This window comes from Protopterus annectens, chromosome 4.part1 (assembly GCF_019279795.1).
Source record: "Protopterus annectens isolate FY-2018-M chromosome 4.part1, PAN1.0, whole genome shotgun sequence".
Taxonomy (NCBI): domain Eukaryota; kingdom Metazoa; phylum Chordata; order Ceratodontiformes; family Protopteridae; genus Protopterus; species Protopterus annectens.
The window spans coordinates 771,404,549-771,418,836 of record NC_056734.1 but is presented as its reverse complement, the minus strand read 5'-3'; the positions used below and the strand labels follow the sequence as shown (position 1 = coordinate 771,418,836).

Here is a 14,288-nt window from a genome sequence, read left to right as displayed (position 1 = left end):
AAGCGTACATACAAAAACATAAGGTACATTTATGAAACATTCAGGGTAGATTGCAGAAGAAAAAGAGGAAATATGAAGAATATTTAGGCTACAGCAGCAAACAAATGAATTGCATATAACATTGAACATTTATTACATTAACCAGTCACTGAAATTGCATTTACAAGCATAAAAGAATTGCTATAAGTGAATTTCATATATTGTCAGAGAAGCAAAACATAGTAATAGTCAATGATCATACATTTACCAAAACACTTTGAGGAGATTATAATAAGGGTGAGTGGCAGATGTGAAGAAGAAGAGTAGAGAAGTTGATAGAGTAATGAAGATAGAGAATCGAATGGTAGGCATGGATGGCAGACAAGCAGGTTTGGAGAAGATGTGAGAGTATGAAGATAAGCCAGAGGAGGGGTGAGGAAGATGGAGTGACTAAGAATAAATAAACTGATATGATAGTAATGATAGGGAGGTGATGGAGAGGGAAAATTGAGTAATAGGTGAGAAGGATGGCAGAATATAAGTGAGGACATATACAATGGGTGGAGAATAATAGGCAGGAGAACAGAGGAGATAGGATCCATGATAGGTATTAGCTGATATGAGACTGAAATGGAATAAGGTACAATGGAGTCATTTAGGTGATACCACATTTGGAATAAGAGTGAAGTCTTAAAAAGTGATCTGCTTTGGGTTTGGAAGGATGCAAATTTTACTGTTTCTCTAAATTGTTCAGGTGTTGAGATCCATAGCTGTGGTAGGAAGTTGCTAGCAACAATATGATAAATAATGCAAAAATGAGGTAGCACTGAAAAAATGTACACCATTTTCCATTTTATTCATCTTTGTTTTCATAGTCAGTCAAGTCTTGATGCACATCAGTTCCACAAAGATTAACAGTTGGAAAATCAACAACTGCACAAATGTCCACTATTTACAATAAACCTTTCTTTTTTGGTGGCGGAAGGCAAACTCCCCAAATTTCCTAGGCAGGGGAAATCTCTTGCACCCTCATTAAATATAATCAACTCCAAGGTCACATCACTTTAAGAAAAGGAGGAGCTGGCTCCAAAAAGTTATAAAGTGGGGGCACAACTAGTCTGATAAATCACTTCTCCATGTGTTGGAAAATCCTTAACACTCCAGGTATTCAAACTTTGTCTTGAAGAATGATGGGGTCTGTTTCCTTGCACTCGCTGGATCTGCTATAGGGACTTTGTGGAGTATCAACAGGTCACAATAATGTCATGTACAAAGCATGACTTACAAGACTAACCTTCAACCAACCCCCCCATCTCAGTACCCTGTGTCTGAATCTAATACTTATATTGCACCCAGTGCATTTGTTGAACAATTGTATACGATCCACTCTATACCAGCTTATTTATTTGTTTGTATTTGTTTATCGGAGTAGTGTGCTAATATCAGTGGACCATTTACAGGCACAGCCTGAGTGAATAGGATCACATAAGAGATGAACAGAACATATTTATCAATACAAGGTTGAAAGTGTGAATCAGCAACTGAGACAAGCACAACATGAAATTATTCTTTCTGTCATCAGGTTATTCACCTTATATTTTTTATGTATTTTGTTGGAGTTTCGAAAATGTTTGTTCAGTTTATTTCACTGCTTTTAGTATTAGTTGCCAAAGAGATATGTCACAAGGACTTGTTTGAAACTGTTGTGATAACCAGAAAGAGTCATGACCATTGCAGTCTGATAACGATTTTATTAGAATTTGTTTATCCGTGTTGATAATAACTTGTGTACTTTCAGGACAACCAGACAAAATGTCACCAGTATTGATTCTAATGTTCATGGCTTACATATCACAGTGCTCCATGGTAATATCACCATTTATAAAACACAGTCGATTGCACAAATTTTAGATGTACTGAAAAATAATGGCATAACTGGTGAATATGTAACTTTGTTACCCATTGCAGTTCAAAATACACCAATATGTTTCATTAACTGCTGCCAAAATGTTTTAATGGTTAGTTTATACAAATTATTTCAACATGCTAAATAAGAAATACAGTCACAAATCTAAAAAAATACTTCGTCATTTTTGTTATGAAGCATTCTTCCATTAGCATTGTTCATCCAATTTCAGCTGTTTAAGCCATACACCCTATGAATTCTTATCTTCTTCTTCTTCTTCCCTTTTCCGATATGCTTCATTTAATAGTTGTATCTCTTCCCGGTAGCCAAAGATGTCTTTTTGCTGATTTCTACTGTTACGCCGATGAGCTTCAACTGTATCTGGAATTGATATATTTATGCCAGAGTCAGGGTTATTTGTTGGTATAAAAAGAGAATAGGAAGCTGTCTCCCCTAAATCACATGAAATAAATCGATTTTCCTTTCTTGAGTAGCGTAAGGATGGTGATCTTGCATGTGCTGATGACTGACTGATGTTGCTAACAATTGACACGGTATCCATGGCCTCTTCATTGTCACAGATTTCAAGGACCTCTAGATGAATTTTTACATTAGTATCAGCAAAGTTTGAAGGAGAGTCTTCTACATTGGGCTCATGGCCTACACTTTTTGATCGGTACACTTCAATTTTCTTGGATGTTGGAGTTATTTTTTGCCCATCACTACTTATCTCATATGTTGAGAGTGATAGAGTCTTTCCTGTAGGTGCATGTAGAGAGACTGTTCCTTGAAATGCACACACGGGGATGGCTAAGCCACCGCTTGATTTCTGAAAAATAAATAAATGGTTAATTATTGTTGTTGTTCAGTAAATTATTTTCATCTACTCATAATTACCAACTAAACTGAATCTAAAATACAAAGTCTGACATGTTAAGATCATCCTAATTTTGAACAAAATTATAGTAAGACCAGTGCGTGTGTGGGTGTGTGAGATACCTGTCAACTGTACAGTTTCACAGAATGTCCAGAGTTTTACCATTTATTTTTGGTCTGTTTCTAACAAAACTGTGGTTTTCTGGCAAATTATTGAGGACTGAGTCAGAAAATAATGATGTACATTTGTGATTCAGACTTCATACCCTTCAGAAAATTCATGCTACTGCAAAACCTGTTCTATCAACTTTCTAAGTTTGTAAGAGTAATGTTTAAAATTGTCTCTATTTTTTGGGCCTTTGTTCCTGATTAATTATGGCTTTGTCCAGATGTCTTACTCTACAAGGTTGAGAGGTTTTTGAGTATGTATACATTTTAATCTGCCTGTGACTTCTTGGCATTCCTTTTCAATGTTATAAACTTAGAAAAACAGGCTGGCAGATAAGTACATCCTTGCAACTTATTCTGCTTGTGAATGTACCTGACAAATAATCCATGAGTCCTCTTTATTTATATTTGTAACTCAAACTTGACCCATTCATACTACAGGCTAGGGAGAGAAACATTCCAGAATGCATAGCAAACTGAACTGAATTACAGTGCATATACAATACAGAATAAAGTACCTATGAATAACATTTGAATTTGGAAAATGTGGCAACAGAGTATTTACATTTGTGAGGCATTTAAAAGTAAATATGAATGACAGCTGTTTTCATTCAAATGGATTATTTACATATGTTGAATATCTAATGCAATCCATATCAGAAAATGGGTTTGTTACATACATCATCTAAGTAACATAGTCAACAAACATTGTCTTTAGCTGCACTGTGTATTGTCCAGATATGTTGTTCTGGACATAAATGAAGAAATTCTTTATCTTCCTAAGAAATTTATATTCTGATAGAAGCACCTCAACAATAATTTACTGATGCACAAAAGATCTAAAGAGTAGCAACAGATTAATGCCTCCTGCGTAAGTAATCACAAGTTCAGATGTAAAATAAGTGTAGTCATTTATAAACTACATGGCAAATAATCACACAGTTACAAATTTAAAAAAATGGGAACATGGCATTGTCGCATATACTAACATTCCCCAAGATAATGAGAAAAACAAACATAACCATGACAAGAAACGGTAAGAATAACTTTTTTTTTAATGGTGATTACTTCTCCGTGAAACTAGTATTTGTTTATTTATGTTTTAATAATCAGGTTGTCCAGGTAGTTAATAAGAAAAGAAGAACTTCAGAGTAAGTTAAATGGTTATGAACTAGAGCAGAGAACAAACTTTTATTATTACCATTGAAATTATGACTTAGTGTGAGAGAACAGAGCAAATGGATGAGCATATTAGATCAGAGTAACTAGTAGGATGGATACCATGGGAAAGATTAGAATAGGAGAGATTAAGAAACTTGGGTACTGCCTATGTCTAAAATTTTGGTGAATTTGAATAGAAACAGCAGGAACATAGGCCAGAGAAATGATACAGGAAGGTGTGGAATTTAAGTGAGAAATACTCTATTACATAATTCTGATATTATTCATTTTAAATAGAGGCTAGGGGACAGACCCACAAAGGGAAGGCACTGTTGTACAGTGTGATATTGATTGTTATCCAGTCATATTTCTTCCATCAGTTTCGTAGAGCTGCTATTTATCTTTACATAGCATTTATGAATTCTTCACCTGTCTTTGACTTCACAGCATTCTCAGGAAAGCTGCTTTTAAATGCCTGCTATCATCTTTGTGAAGAAATGTTTTACTTTTGCTGTTGTCCCCTTGTTTTTTGTAAACCTCTTAGATAAGATGCTATTATCTTTATCATTTCTCCTGAAGTACTTAAAATGTCTCTCGTGTTACCCATTTCCCTCATTTCCTTCAGAGTACATAATTTACTCCTTCAGCCATTTACTCTCCCTCAATATACTTCTTCTGATGCTAGCACTGTTGTATTTATTTTGCCTGCTGCAGACTTTCTTCTTATTGCCAATATCTTTGTGGCATAATTCTCAGTTGTCCATGATTTTGCAGAATGTTTCTGGTTTTGGCTCATATTTCTGCCCTGTCCCTCATAAAATGTTTGATTTCCTGGTAAATTACTGAAGATTACACTACTGTTCATGCATCTGAGACCAGCTCTGTAGTAACCAGTCCTTTCTACTTATGACCAAGTCCAACAACAAATTTGGGTTCTCATTATACTCTGTCTCTCAAAACTCTGGAATTCTATCCCATTCCCAGCCAAGTTGACAGACAAAATAATAAGTTTCAAAACCCAGCTTAAACAATACCTAACAAGACCTGCCTCTTTAAATGTTCCACACCTGGCTAACCCAACCTATATAATCACTGTAATTGCAATTATACTTTCTCAGAATCTCCCAAAATGCCACTCTTACCTTGTCATATATTAAAATAAGAAATACTCTATATTTGATTTCCTACATATCCTGTTCCCTCCGTTCATCTTCTATATCTTCTCTTAATTTCTCCTTTTCTTCTCTGTTCTCGCCTTACCTTCACACAAATTTCATAGGGCCAAACTCCAAAAGAGTTGCTCGCAGTGTAAGTCTCCCTTGATTCCGAAAGACTTGACCTTGGTGTAAGTGACTTATTTCGGTAAGGCCCATCTATAAACAGGCTTACTGCAGGAACCAGATTCCAAAACACCTGCTTTCAGTGGAAGTGGCCACTTAAACTGAGAACAAGTTTTTTGGAATCGGGCCCATAATTATTCCTTTCTGTTAACAAATTTTTCATGATGTATGCTGTAAACAGAATTTCATTCATTTCACTTCCTTATTTTCTAACCAAAGCCTTCTTGATTATTTCAACACTTTTGCAACATCTTCACATGCACCTCTCTTTTATATCTATAATAAATGCTACAAGACTTTTTGAAGCTTCTTTGTTTCATTATAACAGTTCCTCTAATGAAACTAATGTGTGCATGAACAACGTTTTGTCTTAAAATATCTGTATGTAATGCCAAGATGTAAGTACACAATCTGTGTTATTATGTGAAATAGTCCTGCATTCCATATTACAAATGTATACATAAATAAATATTTTTTTCTGTGGAGCTCGTACTGAAAATGGGCTTGCTGTCCAGTTGGACTTTCTGTGTTAACAAAAACAAACAATAAATATGAATAATAAACAGTCAGCATGGCGCCAGCTGTCAGTATGTCATACTTATCATTCTGAAAATGCATGCTGATGCAAAGCCTGTTGTACTATTAACATTTTAAGTGAATTAAAGTAAAATTCAAAGAGTACTCCTTATTTGGGGCCTTTGTCTACCGTTGTTTTTGTCTTTGTACCTGTGTTTTAAGAAAGAAGTTAAGAGCTATGTTTTCTGGAAATGGGGTATCTAGGACAAAATGCAGATTTATAGATACATTTGCATCAATTTTTAGTTGATGAGAAGAATAACTTTCATTTTTTACATGTGATTGTTTTTCTGTGAATCCTGCATTTATTTATTTATGTTTTAATAGTAAGGTTATCCAGCTGGGTTGAGGTCCATTTTCAGAGGTATCCTGGAGAAAAAGCTCCAAATCATTTGTGCAATAATAGTAGCAAATAACAGAAATCACTATTTGATAATGCATATAAAGAAAAAAATTACAAAATTAAACAAAGCACATACAGACAGAAATAATGCAAATGTGGAGATGTCAATGGTAAACAGTACAAAACTGGACAATATAAGAATCGTTATAAATTTGTAGACAATTCAGCCAACTGTATTTACAGACATATTGCATATAGTAAAAGAAAAGTAAACCATGGGCATTATTAGACTGATGTGATATAATCATACATAAACTTATTGCAGTTTGCTAAGCTTTACATCATCTTATATATGTAACTGCCAACTGCTTTCCATTTTTAAGTAATTTCGTTTTGGCTCCTTTCTCCATGGCCCATTTTTTCTTGCTAACCACCATTTCCTAAGACATTGTAGGGCCAGGATGATAACCAGAGTTTGGTGCCACCAGCTAGCAGGGATTAAATATTTTCTAAGCATCGATTATCTCCTCTGTAGACTGGTAAGTGCTGCACAATGCCTGCTATGCTGGGCTTATTGAAAGTGCATGGTTTCACACACTTATAATTCCTGTTTCATTAAATGCTCACTGCCTGGTAGAATCATACTTTGCAGTCCCTTACTGTAAGTTGTTTACTGGGCAAGTGAGCTGGTCAACTGATCCTTTTCAGTCACAGTCTGGGTGCAGAGTAACAAATGACATCAAGTAAAATAAGTTAACAATATTAACAGGAATATAGTAAAATAGTATTGAAAATTTACAAATAAACATATAGTAAGTATAAACAGTAATGTAGGATATATACATTATGTACAAGGAGGTAAATGTATACATGTTTACAAGCCAATAGGTTCAACACATATGCAAAGTATGATTCCATAACAGAATCACCAGCAAGTATCACAGAAGCATGCACACTTGGCATTGTTATGAAGGAATCATTTCGATTGCTGTTTAAAACCTGCTAAGATATAATTGTTTTTTACCTGATTTAGGAGGCACTTCCAGGCCCAGTTCTAGAATATGCTTTTTTCTCCTATTGCCAGTTTGAATCTTTGCTTGGAAAGTGTAGGAACTGCATTTTATCCACTCCTCAGTTGGTAGTATTGATGAGTGGTGGTCCCTGTCCTAACTAGGTATTGGGTGTCTGTGGAAAGTATGTAGTACATCATAGTGGTGTGGGTTTTGGGCTGCTAAGAAGGTGAATCTACTTATTTTCAAGATGTGAGTTTCTTGACTATTGAGAATAGCATATTGCTGGTTTTCATGTAATTAAGGAGAAGTGTATTTGACTGAAGCCAGCTAAAGGACTGCATTTGAAGATTAGCCTATAGGATTTATGTGTTTTCCTGGCTTTAAGTAGAACAAAGTCATTGGCATACATCATAATATTTTGTCTTGGAAGGTCCACAGAAATGTCATTAATAAAAAGAGAGAACAGTAAAGAGTTTAAAACAGAGCATTGTGAGACACCAGAATTGAGTAAAGCTTTATCTGAAAGGATGTTATTAGAGGATATTTGGAAGGTTCTATCTTTCATGCAATCTAGAAATTGAATTATTATGTTATTGCTGAAGTTTAGTACTCTGTTTTTGTATGAGTAGGTCATGGTTAACTGACTCAAATGCCCTAGTTAGGTCAACAAAAGCTGCTGCTGAAGTAAGCCCATCATTTTATGTTGCTATAAATATTGTCAGTGGCAGAAAGTATGTCTGTCTTGTTGCTAAAGGAATTCCTAAAACCCTGCTACTGATTCAGACCATGGTTATTAATGTATTTAAAGAGCTGTTTTATACATTTTTTTCAAATATTTTAGTTTAAGGGCAAACACTAGAAATGTGTCTGTAATCTATGAATAGTGAAGACGACTGTACCTTAGCAAGAGGACTTTACATTAACAGTAGGGTATCATAAAATTGGCCATACCTTCACCCCTAACAAGTCTCATGTCATCTTAGATAATCCCCCTAGATACTGATCCTGGAGAACATCTCAGGTCTTCTACAAAGACTTAGGATCATAGAAGGTTACTAGTCTAATGGCCTGGGGTCCTTACAAGTCTAGTCAAGAGTTTACCCCCCCAAAAAAACCTCAGTCAGCACCTGTCACCCCTGTCAATGAGGGACAAAGGTGGAACCCCTAGGACAAATTTGTGGTTTCCCATCCACTCATCAAGGTTGAGCTTGAAGAGGTTGGTGAGGTATTCTGTTTGACATGCATGGAAAGTCTATTCCAGAGATGGGGCAGCCTCTGGGAGACAAACCTGTCTCTCCAGCAGGTTTTGTTGATGTCACATATTAGATTTAGGTCTTTCAAGCAGCTAATGCACAAGGAGTTAGACTTACAGATATGGAGCATTGATAGTAGGGCAGTATCCGATATTACCCTGTAGGCGAGACACAGATCACCTCTGAGCAATCTGTACAATACCGAGTAGAGTGATAGTAATTTGAGCCTGTCTGCATAGGGCAGGTGTTGGAGGCCATGGATTGTCTTTGTGAAGTATTTCTATGGTCTTTCCTCATACCAAAGTGGGCGTTGTACTCAATTATTGGCCTAATGATGGAGAAGTACAGAGAGGTAACAACCTCCTTTTTTCTGGATGGAATCCCTTTACTTATAAGATGAACCAGGTAAAAGGCTTTTCTGACCAATGCCACTGCGTGATGGTCAAATGTGAAACTGTTGTCACCCTGAGTACCCAGGTCTGTCACTAAAGGTGGCGTGCTTAGGGAGTTGCCATTGATGTAGTAATCTGTAGGGGCCATGTTTTTGCCAAATGGTATGATAATACACTTTTTTGCGTTTAACTTAAGGCCATGACTTTGGCACCAGTCATTTGTTGCTGTGAGACCCTCTTGCTGTATGTTAGCATCATTTGGGAAGTCAATGACAGCACCCAGCTTACAGTCATCCCCAAACTTGGTCAGCTACAGGCCCTTTATGTTTGCTGGATCTCTGAGAAATAGATGCCAAAGAGTAGGGTCCCAGGACAGATCCCTGGGGAACACCACTAGTGAGAGGTCTGTTGCTGGAGGTGGAGGTGCCTATTTTGACCTTGTGGGTCCTATTGGTGAGCCATTTGGCCACCCACCTGATGAGATAGAGATTTATGCCAAGTTGTGTTAGCTTTTCAATAATGCCCGAGTCGGGGATTGTGTCAAAGGATTTGGCCAAGTCAAGGTAAGCTGTATGTACTAACTTTCCCTCATCCAGGGCCTTGGTGACCATCTCAAAGAAGTTAACCAGGTTCAAAAGGCAAGATCTGCCCTTGACGAATCTGAACTGGGTGGGGTCAAGTGCTTGGAGATTCCCTATGTCCTTGTTTATGAGATCCATAATAATACACTCCATGGCTTTACAGATCAGACTTGTCAAGCTAATGGGACAATAGTTTCCAGAGTCAGTAGTGGCACCACCTTTGTGCAAGGGGATGACAATGGCAGTTCTCCACTCTGCTGGAATGAAATGTGTACTTAGGCTGTGGTTCAATAGGGTGATCAATGGTGTAGCTAGTTCTTTCTGGGGATGATGCTGAATACAGCCTGGGATACTATCAAGTCTCATGGAAGCTGTATCCTTTGCCTCTCTGAGTCTCATGTTTTCATGCGAATTCCATCATCTTACTGTCTTGTATATCTAACCAATTATGTTAAGAAAGTTTTTTTGGTTTCTACTCGCTTCCTTGACCATCAAAGTCTTCGGAACTAGGTTCATTCATGCTTTCTCAGCCTTGAAGTTAGGACATCATTCAATGGGGGGGTGCGGTGAGAGCTGGGGAGCATGGTTTTCATCTAGCAGAGAGTTGGGGATTTTTTCAGTGCCTTTCCCACGCCCAACACAGTGAGATGACAGGATTGGTGCAGTTCCTGGCTTTACTGAGCTGCTGTAACCGTACACTTCAGGATACTAGAAGTGCTCAGCTGGAGTGCTTATGCTTCTTGCTTAGACTTGCATCCTTGAGTCCCTGTGCATAGGAGTGCAATACTGCATCTTCTCCAGATGGAGATACTTTGATGGAATTTAAATGATCCCCCCCAAAAGGGCAGGCCAGCTTTGCTCAATCCCACTCCCAGCCTTCTCCCCAGTAACTATGCTTCTAGTCAAATCCAGTTCATCTGGGTTATAGTCACAGCTCTTATACTTTTACCTGCAGAATTAGGGAAATATAATACTGAGAGGGGCCTCAGATTAGGCATACTTTTGAAATACTGGTATTATTATTAACTTAGAAAGTTGATAAAAAGGATGATGCGAGTTAACATGCTGTTCTGCAGTAAAATAAGCATGTGACAGTAATGATTATCAATATTTATTGACTGCAGTCTACCATCTTTTCTCAAAAAAACTCCAAGTTTTCTTTGGACGGAACAAGACTTCTAGTGATGATTAGGGGTAGCCTTAAAAATTAGGCACAGTTGAGAAATATGGATAGAGTCAGGACCCAGACTTCTGTGCCATGGAGCTGGAATTGTTTTCAGCTAATGCTTCAGTCTTAAGCTTCTGGAGACTCACTGTGTGATTAGTAAATTTGCATGAAGGTTTTCTTGTTTGGGACCATGTCAAATGTCTTCATAAAATCTATTGAGTCCTAAGCTTTCCTCAATCCATTACTTTAATTTATTTAATTTATAAAGAATCTGCAGTTCAGAATCATATCTTTCCTGCCTCAAATCCATACAGACCTGATGTCTATGCTCCAGTACCTTCTAAGTGCAAGTAAATATTATCATTGGTGGCATGGGGGCTTTGCTCAACAGTGCCATAATTGTATCTAGTAGTGATGTTTACATTAATGAATTAACAAATTCTTTAGGTTACCAGATATTTATAACACCTCAAGAACATTGCACAGTAAAATGTTGTCCTCCCAGTCATTACATGTTTTTTGTGGCACATGATGACCTGGACATAAGTTTAAAAAAAAAAAAGTTTACTTTAGCTGTCACAACTGTTACTGTACATATGGCAGTCATTTGCATGCAGTCTGTGTGATTGTTATGAGCAATGCCTACATTATACCACAGTTACGATCACTACCAATCTACATAATAACAACCCTAACATCACAGACTTATTACAACAAAATTTTAGGCATGATGGCCAAGCCAATAGTGTTTGACCCTGATAGCAGCTAGTTATAAACAATACAGATGCTAGCAACTAAGGCAGATAATTGATAGGTATGTACAATACATATGACAATGATTGAGATGGATAACAGGTAGTCATCTACAATAGAGACTATATTGACTGACCCTGACAACAGGTGGTCAGGTACAGTACAGATTATAGTGCAGTGATGGTGAACCTTTTGAGCTCCGTATGTCAAAAATTCAGAAAATGTCTGTCATGGCTCTACTGGCATGTCATCCCCCCTCCCCCAAACAAAAGAGAAACAATTCTTTACATGTTCATTTATTTTAAAAAAATACAGTCCAATCATGTGTGCTGCTATGTATTATAAATGTAAAAGAAAAATTAGTGACTTACAATAGGAAAAACAATATGCACACTGATAATTGTGCTTAAAATAGAGCACCAAAAATTACCCTACTTTTAATAGTAATTTTGAATTGAACTGAAAAAAATATGGAACACATTGCATTTGATTTGATTATCAATGAATTACTTTTTTGTTGCTGAGTTTTAAATGATAAGTACAGGGTGACATATTTCTTGGATTTTTGTTCAATTTCTTTGGTAACTTGGGTGTTCGTGAATGCTGGTGTGTCACCCAAAATGTTGTGGCATGTCATCTTTGGCACGCGTGTTATAGGTTTGCCATCACTGTGATACTGACTGACCCTGATAATGGGTGGTTATGTATAATATAGACAATAGTGACTGACCCTTATAACAGGTGGTTATGTACCATACAGATGATAGTGACTGACTCAGACAGCACATGGTCATGTAAATACAAATGAAAGTGAGAGACCCTGATAACAGAGGGTCATGTACAATACAGAAGTTAGTAACTGACCCTGATAACAAGGGGTCATGTACAATACAGACAATAGTGACTGACCTTGATAACAGGTGATCATGTACAATACAGATGAAAGTGAATGACCCAGATAACAGATAGTCATGTATGATACAGACCATAGTGACTGACCCTGATAACAGGTGGTCATGTACAATACATAAGCTAGTTACTAACCCTGAGTGCATAATGAGATTTTGTGCATGTCAGGATGCATCCCTTATTTTTTTTTATAGTAAATAAAGAGTGGTGTATGTCTACTGGGCACCCATGGTAATCATAATCATAATAAGGTATTTAAAATAAAAAATAATGATGCATATTTTGCATTTAAATCTCATCGCTGTGAAGAAGCCAACGCCATACATGAATACTACAGGAGTTTAGGTGCAAAAAGTATGGTGTTGCATACTTATGATCATCACTACAGCATGGGCATTACTTGCTTTGCCAACGCACACATAATAATTATTGTATTTATTTCTGACTCAGTCAGCTTTCTACCACTGATACCAAGATCTGTACTTGCAATAAAAGAAATGAATCCAAATCCCGCCTACTTATCTCAAGTGGCATCCCAGCCTCCTATGAATTATTTAAAGATAGTTGTCAGTGGCATTACTAGGTCTATCTCCACTTATTTAAATACTGTAGATGAATCTCATCAAGCCCTATAACTTCATCTACTTTAAGTTGTAAAACCGAAGGACCACAAAATGGTAGTATTTTGATCCACTAAGTACATATCTTTTCTGATTATTTCTGTACCTTGCAGGTCCGATTTAAATATTAGCAAAATGTTCCCATCATTCACATAAAATTTAAATTTGCCTCATATATTCTTGAATTTATCACTGTTCTGGAACTTATGCTATACTTAAGAAAGCTGTTGTGTGTACTAGATTTTGTCCCCTATATTCTTAGGGAAGCTGTTCTATATAGAAGTCCGGGCTCCTTAATGTAATTCCAGGGCCCATAATTGTATTGTGATTCCCAGAATTAGGAAACAATCACAGCAAATCTACAGGACAACAGTGTCTGTTGACAATCGTTGTTCTTCAAAGTTTTACTTTTGCAGAGGGAACGCCCCCTGCACTCCCCCCCTAATATGGGGGGGCTACAACACACACAACCTCACTACTTATATATACTCACTTCAAGATCACTATCCCTCAGAGAATGGGAATATGCCAAGACATGGTCATCCTGGACTTAATGTATATAATTCCTAGTCTTCACGCATTTAGGCTTTTTATTCCATGAGTCACACTTACAAGTTTTGGAATTTATAACTATTACCACTAAAACTCCCTCTGTGAAACCACTGATCCCTTTCATGGGCTCAATTCCACTTTTAAGTTTCTTATAACCAGCAGTACACATTTGCTTGTACTTGTAGAACCAAATTTGTTGACAAATGCTGGTTAACAGCTTTCAATGTAATGCTAACTGCTGAAAACACCAACCACCACATTATGAAGGAATATGCTAGGAAGAACTGCCCCCTCGTCCCCATGCAGGGTGCAAGAAGTGAACTATATAGCTTGTGAATAAAAATGGAGCATCTCAAAGTCTGTTAGGAAATGGTACAGTAACAGTCAGTTTACCTAGTGGTAGCCTGGAAGCATGACAAGCTGTGATTTCAGCAGGTGCCATACTGACTAGTCCAGAGGCAGAAAAAGCTCAAATAAGTGGCAGCAGATATCAAAGCAAACAAAAGTCTGGGAAAAAAACTGAAGAATGTAAATAATGGGATATGTTTAGATCTTGGGGCTTCTATGAGTGGGTATGGAGAGGAAGGGGGAGAAAGAAAATACTCTTTGGCTGGGGAGGAAGTGATGGCACATAAAAAGGGAAAAATATAGCAAAGAAAACAACACAGAAAACAGCAAAAATCAGGATTGGTGGGTGG

General features: G+C 37.1%; 1 protein-coding gene across 1 annotated transcript in view; it reads right to left on the bottom strand.

Annotated features, from left to right (window-relative positions):
* Positions 1 to 811: 811 nt before the first annotated feature.
* GPR149 (G protein-coupled receptor 149) overlaps positions 812 to 14,288 on the bottom strand; it is a 452,500-nt gene continuing 439,023 nt past the window's right edge. The window contains exon 4 of the mRNA XM_044070515.1: positions 812 to 2,714. Coding sequence (XP_043926450.1) covers positions 2,136 to 2,714 — 579 coding nt within the window. The 3' untranslated portion in view covers positions 812 to 2,135. The remainder of the gene's footprint in view (positions 2,715 to 14,288) is intronic.